General features: G+C 39.4%; 1 protein-coding gene across 5 annotated transcripts in view; it reads left to right on the top strand.

Moving 5' to 3' along the window:
- The window catches only part of ABLIM2 (actin binding LIM protein family member 2), a 163639-nt gene that overhangs the window by 56440 nt on the left and 89755 nt on the right, over nucleotides 1–17444 (top strand). For all 5 annotated transcript variants that reach the window (XM_067297186.1, XM_067297184.1, XM_067297183.1 and 2 more), the window contains exons 3-4: nucleotides 4047–4230; nucleotides 14128–14243. In XM_067297186.1, the coding sequence (XP_067153287.1) occupies nucleotides 4047–4230; nucleotides 14128–14243 (300 nt within the window). The remainder of the gene's footprint in view (nucleotides 1–4046; nucleotides 4231–14127; nucleotides 14244–17444) is intronic.

The following is a 17444-nucleotide window of genomic DNA, read 5'->3' as shown; positions in this document are numbered from 1 at the left end:
GTCTAAGCAAGCCAAGGTCTGCTTGTTTCTTCAAACAGGCTTTCATTCTTTATGTCGTCCTGACAGCCCTTTACACCTGCTCTGGCTTGAATTAATCTTCTATGTAAAGGACTGCACAAGTTACACACTGTCTGCTCAACGAGGTCCCACAAGGCGTGCTATCATTACTGCCCAGCTCTGCGGGACCTACTTTGCCCAGTGCATCCTTCAGAATGTTGACAACTTGCAGTGTTCTGTGATAGCCAATATTCCCAAGTCTGTTTTTCCTTCTGCTGCTCAGAATGGCATTTTTTATTGTTCATGCTTATGTGCAAGACCTTTCACCTTGTGTCTTTAAGTACCTCCCTTCTCCATGTCTCAACTTATGCAGCTCTCCTTACTCTTCTGATCCCCCTCTGCACCGATAATGCCTGTGGACTTCGGGTCATTAACACGCTTCATTGACCTCGTTCTGCTTTTTTCTAGCAAGAACATTATTCCTATTTGGAGTTTCCCTTAGTCCTGCTGCACAAGTACCTTCCTTGAGCCTGTACTTCCCCCTTCATCAGAAACCATCGTCATCTCTCCCTTGGCCATTTTTCCTATTTATAATCTTATCCGGTGAATATTTTCTTAATTATCATACCTGTTGCTCTAGAACTGTGGCTAGTTAAGAGTTACAACACCTTGTTTGTCTAGAAAGTGAGGTATCTTATAATAGCTTTTTTCAGGAATAAAATCATTGACTCTATATTGTGGAGCAAGTATGTTGCTGATTTGCTTTTCACCTTCTCATGGTTGACTTCATTTCTTGCATGATTATCACCCTGGTGTAGTGTGTAACAAAAGAGGCTGTAAGAACCTATTACTTTTGTGTGCAGTTCATTTGCAGTGTATCTGTTAGGACTGTCAGGCTGAATCAATTAATATTAATTAGTAACAGGTATTAGCACAGCTTGTGCAGAAAATAAGCCCTAACCTTAATTCTGCTATTCAAATGAATGTGTGCTCTGCTCGTGTTTGCGAATGCTTTATGGAGCAATTCGTATTCCTCCTTATTGAATTTGGCCGTTCTCTGTTTGCAGAAAAGCTGAAGTGTTGGCCATACGAAGAGGGGCCTGATTAGATTATGCCAAGCTGAGCATTCACTTTTCATTAAGAAGCCTAAATATCTTGTTTATCTGCCTCTCTTCAGGTGAAAAGTTTTAGTGAGGTGTCTCCTAAGAAGCCAAGATTAGGTGTATTTATGCAAACGGCTCTTGAGTAATATACAATAAGCCATAGTAATTGTAACCCTGACAGCAAAGAGAAAGGAAAACACTTTCAGGGTGAGAAGCCAGCCCATTTCAAGGCAATGGCAAGTTGTCACCAACTTTATCTGTTCAGGACGTCAGCGCTGGTGTGTTGTTAGCAGCAACGAGGCAGAGGTGGTGTGGCCTCCTTTAATCATGTTCAGCTTTTCCATCCATATCAGCAGCAGAAACATGCTGATTTGCATGTGTTTCCTGCACATTTTAGGAGATGAGTAGTGGCAGGTAATTCATGGGTAGATTATCCTCTTCTGCTCTTCCCCTGTGTTGGAAGCTGAGCCCCGAGGCCCTTTGGATGGTGCCAAAGGAGTAAGGGGGGTCAGCGCCTACCCCCGAGCTCCTGGCAAGTCCCTTTCGGCAGTTGGGGCGAGGGGAAAGGGGAGCAGAGCTGCTCAGAGGGAACGTAACGGGCTATTAAAGCTTTCTGGAGCGTTTCCTACATCCGCTTCCTTCTCTAAGTAGCTGTTACACCACTGTTCATTCTGTATAATTTTGTGTAAAATCTGACTTCATACCTTTTGTCAGAGCTTCTCTGTTTATACTGTATTCTTGGCTTCACAGTTCTGATGCATATAATAAGCATGACTTTTATATTTTAATTTTGGCCAAAGCAGTTCTTGGTGGCTTTCTTCACTTCTGCTCTAGTAAGATTTGCCACTACTGGCATAAAGAGATATTCTGTAGGGAAGTAATCCCTCCCTACTCACTCCAAAACCCCAGTTCTTTCCTTTAACTTTCTCCTTTATGATCCACTCTGCAAGTTTAAACACAACATGATGCATTTTATAACTGCTTTAGCCATCATTAATATCAGCTCAACAGGCTCCTCATTCTTGCCTTAAATCCATAGTTGACTTGGGTTTCTGTCACAGCAATACATACCTGAGGGAAATGTATCAACTAAAAGAAACACATAACATTTAGCAAGTCATACTGTATTTTTGAAGAACATGTTCAAAAAGCATATCCTTGCTAAAAATTAAAATGAGGATTTTATTTAACGTTGAGAAAGAAAAAAGTTAATGTAGATGTCTTGAGCCAATGAGTTAAGGCACATGAGCAATGTATTGCAAGATAAACCAATGGTTTCCATGAGAAAGCAATATAATTGGAATTATTTTGGCCTGTGAAGAAGAAGGGTTAAGTAACCCCATGGTTCTTCAGTTCTTTGCCATACACTGACACAGTTTCTACATGTTCGTTTTTTTCCTGTCATTTAGTGGTTAAGGTCATCTCAAGGGAGAAGGAAGATAGGGATTTAAGTGTCCACTCAGGGTTTAAAGAAGACTTTGAGCCCAGGCATCCTGTGCGGTGGTCTCTGGCTATTAAGAAAGTTGATAGAGAACGCAGGTGATTCTTCCTCTTTGGTTGTGGTTTCAAATGAATGCAGCAGGATCCTGTGCTTTATAAGGATTTCTGTTCTGTATGTGTTATTTTGTGCTTTGAATGTGTCTGCTGGACTTATTTCTCATGAGATGACTGATTTGGGAATTGCAAACAGGCTTAGGTGCAAGTAGGCTTTACTTTTAAAAACCCAAGTGCCTGTGGTCTTTCAGGTACCTATGCAGAAATCTCACTCTTGAACTTTAGACATCTAAGTACCTTTGTGATTTGGGGTCCAAGGCGCTAAACTGCTCTGCAGTGTTTTGTACATGTAACACACATCTTATAAGCAACTTTTCTGCTTTTCTTCTGCATCCAGCAGCAGAGAGAGTGCCCATCTGTCATGTTCATCTGTTTTATTCTGCATTTCAGCCTTGTTTGACTGTAAGCACTGTCTGCTGCTGGAGGTGCTTCCCCACATGCAAGTCCAGGAGTAGAAGGACATAGTGACAAATATGATGGTGCAACTTAGAATAAAATAATAGTCATTATAGCATAATCACCATTTTGAATTTCAGTCCCTATAAATCCGATCAAGTCTGTTTTCAAAGATCCTGATCAATGCGCACAAGGATAATCTGTATCTCTATCTACTTCTGTACAACTTCAGCCAGACTGTTGGCTTCTTTCCCCAATTTATAATCTTAAAATACCATCCTAGCTCCATCCCTGGTGCAGTGGAGAAAATACGTCTCACAAGCCCCTTGTTAATCATCTTTAACCCTTTCCTATAGATTTAACCTTAAAAATATAAAGTGACAGATAGGATTGAAAACTCTACTTTTGCCAGGAGCAGATGGTTCTGGAGATCCCTCTGATTTGTGCTTGGTGTTATGCTTATCAAGTAAACATAGGATCTATAAAAAAAAAGAAGTGTAAACTGTCACTGAAGTTTACAGCAGTTCCCATGCACATCAGAACTAGTGTTTAGGTAGAGCAGTACTTTAACCACTGTCGTGCCCAGGAGGAATATCAGGCAATTGTAGAGTAATCTGTGGGAGACATTTCTTTATAACATTGCTGCTTTAGATTATGAAGATTATGAATGTATTTATACATTTCCTTTAACCTATTAAATATAATTATGAGTATTGTTATTAAGGACTTAATTCTGTACTAACAGCCTCTGTGCTGAGGTTATATTTTTATATGGAAGGAATTTAGACTATTACTATACATAGTTCATCACTGATGTATTTTACTGTAAAAGCAGTGTTTTTCAGATAGACAATTGTTCTGTGATCATAAGCCCTTAAATTGAAGTGCTTAAATGTTATGCTAAGAACTGTACTGATTGCAGTTGAAAAAATCATCGTTACAGAGATATAGTTTCCTTTTTTCAGCTTTCTGAGTTTGCCTTTTCTCTTCCTACAGCTTGTGGATGTGACCTGGCTCAAGGGGGATTTTTTGTGAGACAGGGAGACTACATCTGTACTTTGGACTATCAGAGACTCTATGGCACACGGTGCTTCAGTTGTGATGAATTCATTGAGGGAGAAGTGGTCTCAGCACTCGGCAAAACCTATCACCCAGACTGTTTTGTGTGTGCTGTTTGCAGGTAGGTTTTTTACATGGAGTTATATTTCATTTAAAAAATAGATTTTGAAAGAACAGACCAATGCCAGGCGTTCAAACTCAAAGCACATAGATGAAAAAGATAGTTCTGTTTTCTGTTTTCTATTATCTATTCCTTAAAAACTATGGAAAAAAAATTTTTTTAATTGCAAATTCTCAGTACATCATTTCATTTTTTTTCTCTGTCTTATGGTATCTTATGCTTTTAGTTGTTAAGGTACTTGAGAAACTGCCATTGCCTCCACAGTCAGACAGTTTTGCCCCAAACGTGATTGTTGTCTTATTCTGTGTATTTTGTATTTTGTCCACTGAAATTACAAAGGCTGCAAATGCCAGTGGCAGAGTGTTCAGCAAGCTAAGTGGATGCCATACAAATAGACTTAATCTGAAATATCACTGTGCTGCTTCCCAGAAACTGTGGTAATCATTTAAATTGAAGGACAGAGAGGTCCTGGTCTCATAAACACTTACGTATCTGTTGGATTTCACCACATGTCACAAGTGCTGTGCAAGTGACAAGTAAAAACAGTATATGAAATTTTCACCTCTGAGCAACCTGATGGAATTCAGTGGGATTTTTTTTACGTGTGTATGTGCAAGCTGAGACCCAATGTTGCTGGTGACATTTGCAGACTTTGAAGTAAAAATGCTTGATGTCCTTTTGAACTGTATCTTCGTCCTCTGCTGTGGAAGTGAACGAACCAACAAACAAACAAGGATGTTTAAGACTTTAGGAAGAACGTCTAATTACACCAAACCTTCAGGAAATACACTGTTAGGGGAACAGTTTGAAGTAAATGGAAAAGCTGCAATAATCTTTCTGGCTGAACTTGAAGGTTTAGCAATGGAAGAGAAGTAAGTGCACATTGAAAGGGAGCGCACAGGCTGCATCGCTGTGCAGGGATGCGGTGCACTGGTGCACTGAGCTGGCGCCAGCGCTAACTGCCGTGTCCGCTGGTGCCACGTTCAGGGAGGAGCACGGTCCAAAACCGGTGTATCCATTATCAGTACAGCAGTGTGCCAAACCTAATAACCCCAGCTCCTAGGACTTATGAGCTCAGCTGCACTCCTGTGCTGATATAAAAACAGGACTTCAAATTCCGGAATGGCTTCAGTTCGTGATAGGATTTCTGCTGCTTTTATCATTGTGTAGAATAAGTGTATCAATTGCAGAAATAATTAAATAGCCATGCTAAGGGGAATCCTCTAAGACTAAAAAATCTTTGTGTTATTGAATCCTGCCTGTCCAGGTTTTCCCTTGTTTAATAGGAGATTTTTCCTTCTGGATACTGTAAGCAAACATGAAGAGTAAAGATGATAAAAAAGCCTAAAATTTTTCTTTATTTTTAAATGGGAGATAGAATGACTTAAATGGCTAACTGGGAAGCTCACAAAGTAAACGCTGACAACACAGGCTGTTGGCCTGCAGCCTGTCTGTGTTACAGGCTCTTCTGCAAAAGGGCACAGTTGGTTCCTTCTGCCTTTCTTCTTATCACTAATGCCTTTTGTGATGTCTTAATCTGCAATTAAGAGAAAAATTAAGAGAAAAAAACCCTCATTGTTACTGTTTTCCCACTAAATGTACTCACATCTTCAGCCACTCCATTAGGACTTAGCAGGAAGTCCATTATATACGTTTGTGTTACTCTACTTAGCAACTTGGTACTTAATTTAGGTTTCAGTTGGTATATAACCTGTTGCTGTATTTAGCCAGTTCTTTAGCTGATAGTTTGGAGCTTTCTGGTACAATTTGACTCATTTCCCTGGGAGTTCAGAACAAGTTTCCCTATGATTAATTTACTTAAGTACCTAAGAAGGCAAGCCTCAGTTGCAGTACAGTGAAAATCCTCACTAGAACATGCTGCAAATAATTATATGTAACGAAGACATGCTAAAGCTAGGTTATACTTCTAAAAATGAAGTTCTCAATGCAACAATATTTTGTATAAAAGAATTCAGTGAGGTCCCTATCCTTCATGTGTAATAGTAAATGGCTGGATTAAAAGCCATTCTGTTGATGAACTTTGTAGTTGCTGCTGTCTGAAACTTCAGTAGAAAGACACAAACTTCCTTCCATCACTTTCTGTAGAAAGACACAGACATTCATATTGTTTTCATCAGAGCCAACTAATGTCCAGCTGACTAACAAGATTCAATTAGTGTCTCCCAGGGGGTTTGTAACACTGGCTTATGGAGTAGCTCAACAGAAGAACTGCTTTAAATCAGCATTGCTTCAACTACCCCAGTCTTTGCAAGACAAATATAATTTATATTTCTTATGGGAAAGAGTGTCCTGTCTAAACATCATCAGCATTTGTTTTATTCTGAGTGATATCCTCAGCGAAAATGAGGTGGATAGACTGTAAATACATGTGGGTTAGCAGAAAAAGCTTTTTTGTTGTTGTTAAAAACAAACAAACAGAAAAGCCCAGAAAACAGAGCCAGCTGATTTGTGGGACAGAATGGTAAAGCGCTCTACCTTGGCATTTTCTTTGGAGGGAAGTCTCAGGAGTACCATTTGTGTCCTCTTTTTTAATGTATGGGAAGGAACCTTAAATTGCGGGCCAAAAGCACACCATATTAGGCAGCTGGCATTGCAAAGTGCATCTGGCATTGCCTTATAAAACTGGGCTTTAATGTGGGCTTTCTGTTAGAAGTCTGACTTTTATTATGAACTTGAAAAGTGATTACATTAGGACTGATCCTGCGCTAATGGAAACCAAGAAAGTCTCTTACCAAATTCAGAGAAGAAGAACACTGATAACAGAGGCACTTTGCACTCATGAAAAGGGTCTTCAGAATATTACAGGATTTTTGAGTGCTTTAAATGAACACTTTTATAATCCACATTTTCCTAGCTGCTGAAGTAACACTTTTAAACTGTTCTTGCATTGAATAGTAAAGCAGTGGCAGTCGCAACTCCTTTTTTTCTCATCTTCAGAGAAGATAAGATTTGAATAGAAACTGGTGGGAAGTGTATATTCCTTCAGATGGTAAAATCAGTGAGAGAATCTAATGTGCATACAGCCCGCTAGCGCAATGGGAAAAAGCCAGTAGCAGAGGCCATGTTCCTTTTCTGGGGCTACCGATATTACTACTTTTGAATGCCCCGTGACTCAGTAGCGCCGAATAGAGCTGTCCTCCCTGCTACCGTTGGCACTGTGCTGAGAAGCTGCTGTCCTCCCCTATGAAAAACCTGGCATGTCAGTAACCCAGCTCTTCCCTGAGGCATAGCTTGGGGCTCGGATACTATTGCCGTGGGCTGCCGCAGTTCAGAGTGAAAAAATGAAGTAGTATTCATTTCAAATGTGAAAGACTGATTATTAAAATTATGGCATAACATAGTGTCCTGTGTGATTGTGTCTCTCTATCTTGCATTGACCGTTGGCTCTTAATTAAACAAAGTTAGATTTTAATTGCATGTTTGCTCTGCTGGCAAAAAGATTGAGGCCTTATGCCCTCCTTCTCCCAGTGCTGTTTATAGCCTGATGTGACTGTTTGCTCCCGTTGTGTTTCATGATGATACTATCTAAAACTTGGGATGAATAGAAGAATAACAAAATAGATTTAAAAATGTTGCAGATGAACTGCTTAATTTGAATTCCCAGAAAAAGGGTAAGCAATCTTTTTCTTACAGTTTGATTAATTGGAAGGGCCTGTGTCCTACAAAGGACTTCCAAAGATGTTTCCTCTGAAAGGTCCAGGTGTTCGTAAAAGTGAACAGGAAAGAGGAAAAAAGTAAGGCTATCTGTATCAATAGAAGTTGAGTTTTACTGAAACTGTTCACACAAGTCTTATATGTCTGTCAGAGACAGGACTGTTTGCCTCAGAAAAAATACCTTATGCTGGATGTAAAAGGCCAGCAAATAGAATCTGCCAAAAAGCAATGGGAAATTATACCTATGACAATAAAAATACTTTGCTTTTTTTAAAATGTCATTTTCATGAGAAGTCTTAGTGTAATAATAAGAGTTACATAAATGTATTGAGCAATAACGTGAGGTGCATCTAGGGCAGACGGTCTACACAAGGTTACACTATGCATAAACTCTAGTTTACATTGGATTTCAGTGGTATTGATGTGCTATGTGTGCACAGGTTATCAAAAGTCTGGGTTTTGGTTTTATGGGTTAATACAACTAGTAAAGAGTGTTTATTCACCCAGTTGGAGGAAAGTATATAATCACTTTTCCTCTAATTTCAATATTCTTATAATTAAAGAATGGAAAAGTAGAGCATTTTGTGACATAAACAATGAAGAGAGAAGAATGAGTTGGTTCTTGATTAGCTGGGCGATAAATTAGCATATATGTTCCAGGTTATAAATCAAACAAGTTCGTGTTTGTTTTATAGGATTCGGAAATCCAAGTTCTTTATTTCATCTGAATTTAGGAAGCTCTTATTTGAAGCAGCACATTGATAGAAGTTAAACATGTGCCATGTAGAGGTGAATAAAGTTTAGTATGTGGAGGGGCAAGAGACATAGTTACATATTCATCAAGGATTTTTGTGCCAAATCCAGATCTAAATCTCTGAATCCACTTTTATTTCTTTTATCTTCAAGAAAGTAATTAAGCGGTTGAATATATAAACTCAGAAAACTGAAAACTGTGTGGAAAAAAATGATGGTTTTAGCCCTGTGTGTAACCCTGCTATTTCTAGAAAGAAGCGTGATAGCTTTTGTATATGCATGTCTTAAGAAATTAGGACAATACAGGAAATTAGAAGTTAAAATTCAGTTCTTTCTAGAAAGCAGCAATTACATCAGACTTTTCTTATATGGTAGACCTTTTTAATTGCTCACTTTCCTTCACTGCTGACTTTCGAAAGCATTTGGCTCCCACTTAAACAGTACTGGATACTTCTTAAAGAATCTCATTAAGCAGGCTTCTTCATTGGGATGTTGGGGCAGAAATTTTGAAATTGGATTGGGTGTACTTCTGGGCATTTTGTCTTTTAAAGTAAATACATTTATCAATATCTGATGCTTTCTGAACAGAGCAGTCTTACTATCTTGCTCTTCAGGTTTAAGCACAGAGCATATCTATAGTCGTGGACTTGTGTATAATGGAAAGATCTCTGGAGGTAATCTTGTCCAACCCCCTGCTCAAAGCAGGTCCAGTTAGAGCATGCTGCTGAGGGCCTTGCCCAGACAAATTTAAATATCTCCAAGGATAGAGATCCCACAAACTCTCTGGATACCCTGTTCCATTGTTTGAACACCCTCGTGGTAATTTTTTTTCCTTATATCAAGTTGGAATTTCTCGTGGTGCAGCTTGTGTCTGTTGCCTCTTGTCCTTCCACTTGGTACCTCTGAAAAGAGTGTGGCTCCATCTTCTCACACACACACACACACACACACGCATATACCCCACTGTAGACATAGCTGTAGGTAGCAATAGGATCTCCCCTGAGCCTTCTTATGATTGAATAAACTGAGCTCCCTCAGCATCTCCACGTGTGTCCAGCGCTCCAGCCCCGGCTCTGGGCAGCCCTCCATTAGACTCCCTCCAGCACGGCAGTGTCTTTCTTGTAGTGGGGAGGCAAAAACTGGATGCACTACTCCAGATGCAATCTGTCAAGTGATGAGTAGAGGGAAGGGTCACTTGTCTGGACCTGCTGGCTATACTCTTGCCAATGCAACCCAGGATGTGCTTGGCCTTCTCTGCCGCAAGGGCACGCTGCTGACTCATGTTAGACTTGTGTTGTCCCCCGGGACCCCTAGATCTTTTCCTGCAAAGCTGCTTCCAGCCAGTCGGCCCCCAGCCTGTACTTCAGCACAGGTTCTTCCTTCCCAGATGCAGCACTTTGCATTTGCCTTTGCTGAATTTCATGTGGAGAGTAGATAGCAAGAAACATCTACTTTGTCTTAAGTCGGGTGTAACCTCCTGGGTCAAATTCTGCCCTGTGGAACAGCCTTGAGGGATTTGATTGTACAATGTACAAGTTAGATCAGAATTTGATCCTAGAGGTCTTCAGGTTACAGTTTGATGTTACACCTGACCCAGTGTAGCTGCAGGCTGCCACTGAATTGGACGGTTCTCCCCTCCCCACATCCCTAACTGTATGTTTCTGTTCATTTTTCTGATATCATATTGAACTGACTGTTCAGCCACAGAGGCAGTTTAGCAACTTAAAGAACAGAAGGCTGTCCCTCTTCTCTGAAAAAAAATGACATTTTCTTTCGACCCAGAAAGCTTGAATGACCTGCCCACAGCTGCATAAGCTGATGCATGATGCAGAGAAGGATGAGACCAGGGCCAGACCTTTCCGTGTCAGCCCACACTTACATTGAACTAGGCTGATGGTCATTTGATGTTTTACAATATAATTTTGTTGATCAGCTCCTACGTTGTTGCTAGGTTTACAAATATTCCAGGAAGGTGGATAAAACAAAATTCACAGGTAAATAAATCATAAAGGTGTATTAAAACCTTACAAGTCATTTTAGAGAGCTGCTTTAAACATACTCTTAATTTTTGTCTTAAAAATAGATTAGCTGACTGTGAAGATCACACTGAATATTTTTAAATGTATGAGTAGCATCTAGCAATGTTCAGGGGGTAACTGGTTGTGAGATGTCATTATATTCAAAGGCAGATACACTGGTTCTTAACCTACAATGCTATATTTAATCCTGCTCACAAGTTAAAGAGCTCAGAAACTGAAACCTTGTTAATTGACTGTTACCACCTTCTGTTGTGCCTTCACTCTTGATGGCTTCAAAATCCATGAACCTGGCTGCTTGTGAAAGAAGTCAAGTGTTGCAGAAATACTGGCAAATATGTTGTGTATAAATTATAGATTCCCAATCAATGAAATAGTGAAGCACATGCCAAGATTTAATTACGAGTTTCGATGCCTGGACCTTGCTGAAAACTTCCAAGGAGGACTTCCCTGTTTCTCTAGAGCAAGAAGTGTTTTGCAGACATGGAAAACTTAATAGAGAAGTGAAATTATTGCCCCCTCCTTCCTTAATGAAAGGGCACAGTGATCATTAAACTTTCAGAAAATAAACCAAATAAGATATGTTTGTGGGATATTAAAGCACTGCCTCAGCTCCCTCACCCCAACATCAGGTCCTGTGGATGTTATGCTGCCTGTGAGCATCTGCATATTTTGTAGGTGTCATCTACCTCTCTCTCTATTTGTGCCAGGAGGTAAATTATCTTATTCCTCTCTTCTCCTACCTTTAACACTCTGTGTTTTTTCAAATTACCTAATGCATAGCATAGTTGAGCTAATTCAAAGCAATCTGTCCCTACTTGTGCTTAACTTGATGTTTGCTGAATTTGTTTCAGATGGGCTTCTGCGTTCAAATATTCTTTTGGATTTTTTTTTTGACTAAATCATTGAGTCAACAAAATGTATTAACTTTCTCTCTGTCTACTCATTCTAATATAATAAATACTATGTTGCTCTGTAGTCACATTACTATTTGAAAGCAATTAATTATTCATGGCTTCCAGTATTTTACTATTTCTGGGATTATTAACTGAGAAAAACCTGCCATTTTACTGACACCTCTCAGGAGAGAGTCCATCTGGGTAGCTAGCTGATTTCCGGTCTTGTTCCCCATAAATGTTATGGCAAACTCTCAGCTGCCTGGGGAAAGGCAACCACACATAAGAATGAAAGGTCTCAAAGTAGTGGTATGGTGGTGTAGTTGTATGGTTGTACCTATGGAGCAGGTGACTGTTTTTTTGTGGGTATAATATGGAGCAGATCATCAGGGTTCATAATAACTATGTGGGTATCTGTAAATCAAGGTGGGGTATCTTCCTAAAAACATGTAGGAGCTCTGTTACAAGTTCTTGTCTCAGTTCTGGAAGTGTTAAAATTGCTTGTCCTGTGCTTTTCCAGATGGATCCATACTGCTCAATTCTAGACTTGTTTTTACAATATTTTATTAAAATGAAAACATGATTAAGTAATGTCTTTCACATTGACAGTAGAAGACGAGGACAGCATTTGAATTATATCACTCCGTTGTTGAGGCAGTTTTTGCTAATTAGGCATCAATTTTCATTATCTATGTAAAAGTGTATCATATTTAGTAATTTTTACACTAATGAATTCATGTTCATGAAACCTGTTTATTATTCCATATACCAGTAGGCTCTGTGACTTTAAGCAGCATAAAAACCTATTGCGAGTAACAGTTATGACCTACGAAGAGCCTTTTTTTTTTCCTACGTAACATTGGCGTTTGCTGTGCTGGGTTGCTGAAAGGCAGGACAGACGCGTTCGCCACCAGAGCAGCGCGGCTCCGTAGCATCCCAGCTGCTGCGCTAGAGGCAGCACTGCCAGGTTCAGTATCAGGTTCTTCAGTGAAATTCGTGTTAGAAAATCCTCTCCAAAACAGGTAGAATTTTAAGACTCCTGGATCTGTGCTAGCAGAGGTTGGGGCCTGTTTGTGCTGGAAGCACCCGTGGAGCATTTAGTTGTGGCAAAGAGCAAGACAACTTTAAAGGCTATTTCCAAAGAATATTTTTCTCCGTAGCTTAAATTTAGGTAAGTAAGCAGCAAACAAGTATTCAGAGTATTATGTCACCAGTGAAGAAAAAAAATGGTGAAAAGCAGAATTCATTATCAGATTTCCAAAGACAAAATAATGTTTGAACTACCTGTGTCCTCATAATTTTTAAAGTATTGCCTATGGTCCAAAAATGGATAACATTGTTGAAGTGTTTTTAAACCATTTAGCTGGTTTAAAATAGATTTTAGTGCCAATATTGAAGAACAATGAGCAGCATTACTTCTGTTCTCTTTTTAAGTAATTTTCTGTAGCAACTTTTGGGATAGAACATGAATGTAGAATAAGTCACCCTAAAGCTGGTTTAGGGAGCAAAATAATGTATATGCTTAGCAAGAAGTATCTATGCAGTTTTTATATAAAAGACAACCTCTCATTTAGCATGATTTGATAACATTTTGGGGGGAATGTCATGCAGTTTTAATGAAACGCTAATGAAATAATCTGGTCAGCTGGAACTCACAACAAGGCAGGAGGCCTGCATTGTGTTTATGCCCTACTGAAACCATATTTTGATAGCTTGCTTGGGATTTATTTTGACACAAGCTTCATGTGGAGTGAAATGTGTTTCTAAATCCTCACCATCCTTTGCTGCATTATAAAGTGATTTGACCATCTGGTCTTTTCAGAAAGAGAACAAACCTCGGCAGTTTCTGTGCCTGGACAGCAAAGCTCACAGGGAAAACCTTTCTGTTTTAGGGAAGTTGATAAAAAGGAAGGATTTAAGTAAGCGTAAGGAGAGCTGTTGAGTAGAACAAGCAACTAATGTAGATGCTTTCATTTTTTGTAACTGGGATGTATTTTCTCCTACAAGTGTTCACAGACATTTGTTTTCTGAGCAAATAGATTAAGAGAAGTATTTTGATATGATCACAGCTAGGAGGATCAAGTCCTGATCACAGTTGCATTTTCAAAAGGCTTTTTAATTAAGAGAAGTCATGCACTCGTGCAGCATTCTAGCAATGTAAAAGCAATTACATTTGCCTGTACTTATTATTCCCTGTAATCCCAGTTTCATTGTAATTGTTTAATTGATGCTGTTCATGATCAACCATTATTGACACTACATTTCTTAGAAACAGAAAGATTTTGACATGAACATTCAGTGTGGTTTTGTATCTTTAGATTATTTTCCTGTGTCACTTTAACATCTACATTTGCAATATCTTGTTTGATACGTCCCTTTGATACTTTAGCCTCCAATATGACTGAAAAATCGTGAATGAGAACGAGCAAGTGGAGAAAAAGAAACCAGAATAATAACCAGTTCCTTTGGGGAACTATATTTCATTTCAATAAAGACATGGGAGTGTAACCTGTACGCTTTTGTTTCCTCTGTTGCAGGTTGCCTTTTCCCGCAGGCGACAGGGTGACTTTTAATGGCAAAGAGTGCATCTGCCAGAAATGCTCCCTGCCCCCTCCTGGTGGCAGCAGCACTTTCCCAGTACAGAACTTGAGAAGTAAGTAAGGTTTTTTTGCTCTTTTCTGTTGTTACTTCTTAACCTGCATGGCTTTAAAGAGCAAAATTTACACCAATATGTGCAACAAGAGCCTTTACCACTGTGCTGCGTAAATGCAGTCAAGAAATCAAGGCAACACAGTCATGTGAAAAAATATATGGCAGTTTTCCAGTAAGTCTGATATTAGAAAGAAACAAAGTGGTGCCATTACAGAGTTAACAATACACAGAAACGCGCAGAACATTTGAGTAAAACTAGTGTAAAACAAAATATTTGGAGAAAAAGTGTGATGCAGACGTTAATATTTTTGAGGATTTAGCCCAACTCCAGCTAAAATAAAATCCAACATGAGATTTTATCATTTGTATGTGTTCCATTTGTATGATTCCAAAGATGTCAGTGACATGGTTACACATCTAAATACTGTACGGGGGGTTGATATATGCAAAGTGACCCAAGGGACTTTTGCACTGACCTCAGTAGTAAGGATGTACTATCAGAAGATGCAAACCTAACAGAGTTGGAGAACAGTCCTTTCATACCATACTTTTTGCAGCAAAACAGATGTCTCGTAGAGTAGCATTATTCCTCTGAATTCTCTTTATTTGGTACTATGTTGATTTGTTCATGAGAATCTGCCACACTACAACATTCAACCGCTGCCTTTTTGAAAGAGCAATTAAACAGCAACAGCAATTTAATTAAACACCGAAGATAGAAGTAAGACCTTTTATTTTTAATGACTATCACATTATATCAAGCTGCATTCAGTGTGACTGAGGAGGAACCACATAAATTGCATTATCTTTATATATAAAGAATACAGCCCACTCCAGGGAGAAATCTCTCCCCCCCTTTTGTTTTTCTCCCTCTCCTCTCTGTGGAAGTCTTCACCATCTTCTTTATTCAGTTTGTCAGCAAAAGGTGCTGTGTGAACGCAGTGAGAGACACTGTGCTGATTCCCCTCTTGCTGTTCTCTTTGAGTAGGTGATGGCCCTCTCTTTTGGGTGCTTTCTCTTGTCACTCCACTGGTGGATCATTCTCAGCCATAAGTGTAATCCATCTTGGCTGGCTGCATTTGCAGATCACTACTTTAATAATCTGTGTGTATCCTTTTCTCATGGGAAAATCGACCTTGACTTTAATGGAAATTATTTGCCTGCTTGAGTACTGACAGAAGTAGTTCATTTAATTATCTGGTTTTCTGTGATACAAAATCCTTCAAATGTACTTACTTTTGCCCAATGTACAACCCTGTCCCCCTAAGGATACAGCTGCTAAAAAGGTAGCCCTTTAGCTAGCCACCGCCACATTCGAGGGGCCTCGTACACCTGACCCTACTGGGTCAAGGTGAGATGTCCAGTTTCTTCTAGCATCCAGCAGAGGTCAACTACAGTTACTATAATCATACAGGTCTCGACTGTCACAGCACAGTGACAGGATCCTACATATACACCAGTATCATGAATGAAAAGACAGTTAATTGTCTTTTCTTTGAAGTCTGCGTTTATTTTTCAGACAAATGATATGTAATAAACTTTATCTGTGAACTGAGTGACAAAACTTTAATGTTAATCTCAACAAAATTTGTGTTTTGGGCTAACAATCCAGAGCATGCCAAGATAATTGTTTGTACCAGTACTAGCTTCTTCTGTCATGTTTTAATGAAAGAAATGAGCAAGACAACACCTGTGGAATTGTCTTTCACTACCAAAACTTCCTTATTGGAATTTTTGTTTAAAATGTATTTTTGTCATTGTTGCCCAAGAGCAAACTTCTGGAAATATGTACATATCCCACATATTATTGCATCAAAATATCTGTAAGTTTTTGTTTCAATTTCCTTTATGACTGTCTGTCTTGCACTTAAAAAGTAACTTTGGAAGATAATGTCTCTGCTTGGGAGACATTGCTACAGTCTGAAAGCTGAAATACACTAGCTACAGTTTTAGCTATTTTTTATTCTGATCTCATTTCATGTATCGTAGATATGACTATTTTAATGAACAGTGATATTACATGAACTTTATGGATAAAAGGAAATTCATTCAGAAGTAGTAGACTTCCATCCTCTTTGGAAATGGACTGAGGACAACATCCTCATCTTGTAGTGCAGCACCATTGACTTCCGTAAAAGTTACTGCCTGTGAAAACAGAGGTGTCCACTCTTGACTCTTGTGCTCTAATTCAAAACCAGATATTCTGCTTTTAATTCAAATAAAGTCTTTATGGATGCTGACTAAAATATCTCTTTTTTCTGAAGTTTGACTGGTAATTAGGATAGAATGCAACTTCTAGTAACTGCTTGTTCCTCTGGGCTAGCTATTCTTGGTGTTTACTGCAGATCCCCTACAGCTTTATCTTCAGTTGTTGTTGTTTTGTGCACTCAGGCATAGTATAATTCTGGTTTTATAATTCTAGTTTTGTTGCATAGTACAGTATTTCATCCTAGTTACATGGACAAAACTTCCCTTGAAGGGAATGATCTTTGTGGCAAAACATGACCTTTGAAAACAAAAGATTGGCCTTTCTCTGAATAAAATCTCAAACATATGCAAGTATTTAAACCCCAAATGAGGCCTGCTTTAAATCTCGTTAGAAATGGAGGCAATCTTTCTGCAGGCTTCAGTGGAACTTGGATAAGGATCTTTGTTCAAAACTTTGATAATTTCTGCCGCACTGCAGGCTGGGCTTCTAAAGGAATTTGATCTGGTCTTCACCTGTGACTGATCAGCTCTGCTTCCCGAAAGATGTTATAGTGGTAGGGGTAGGGGTAAACCTACCAAGACTTCTCCTACAGCAAACTCAGGTCCATATCAAGTAAATTGTGCCATTATGTTGCCAGGATCCCAGGTAAATATCTTCCTTACCCAAGTAGACTATTTCCATTCCTTATATCTTTCATTTCCCCAGTTTCTTGCAGTACTGCTGCAGGGCACCAGCATCTGATTTTCTGGTGACATGGGGACAGGCAGCAGCCAGCTGGCCCAGAAGGGGCAGAGCTCACGTGCTGCTGCTTCTCCAGTGGAGGTCTGGGAGCCAGGGAGCCTTAGCATGATCCATCCCTGGTGTGGGGAACAGAGCGTTGACAGGAACCTTAAAGGGAAACACTGTAGTCACAAATACATGTAGGTGCATGTGTCCGTGCGGATATCTGTGCATGTATATGCAGCAGGATATGTAAAATTCCAACCAGTGAGA

Source organism: Apteryx mantelli, chromosome 5 (assembly GCF_036417845.1).
Source record: "Apteryx mantelli isolate bAptMan1 chromosome 5, bAptMan1.hap1, whole genome shotgun sequence".
In the NCBI taxonomy this organism is placed as follows: Eukaryota; Metazoa; Chordata; class Aves; order Apterygiformes; family Apterygidae; genus Apteryx; species Apteryx mantelli.
The sequence above is the reverse complement of the archived record's forward strand: the minus strand, read 5'-3'. Positions and strand labels throughout refer to the sequence as shown.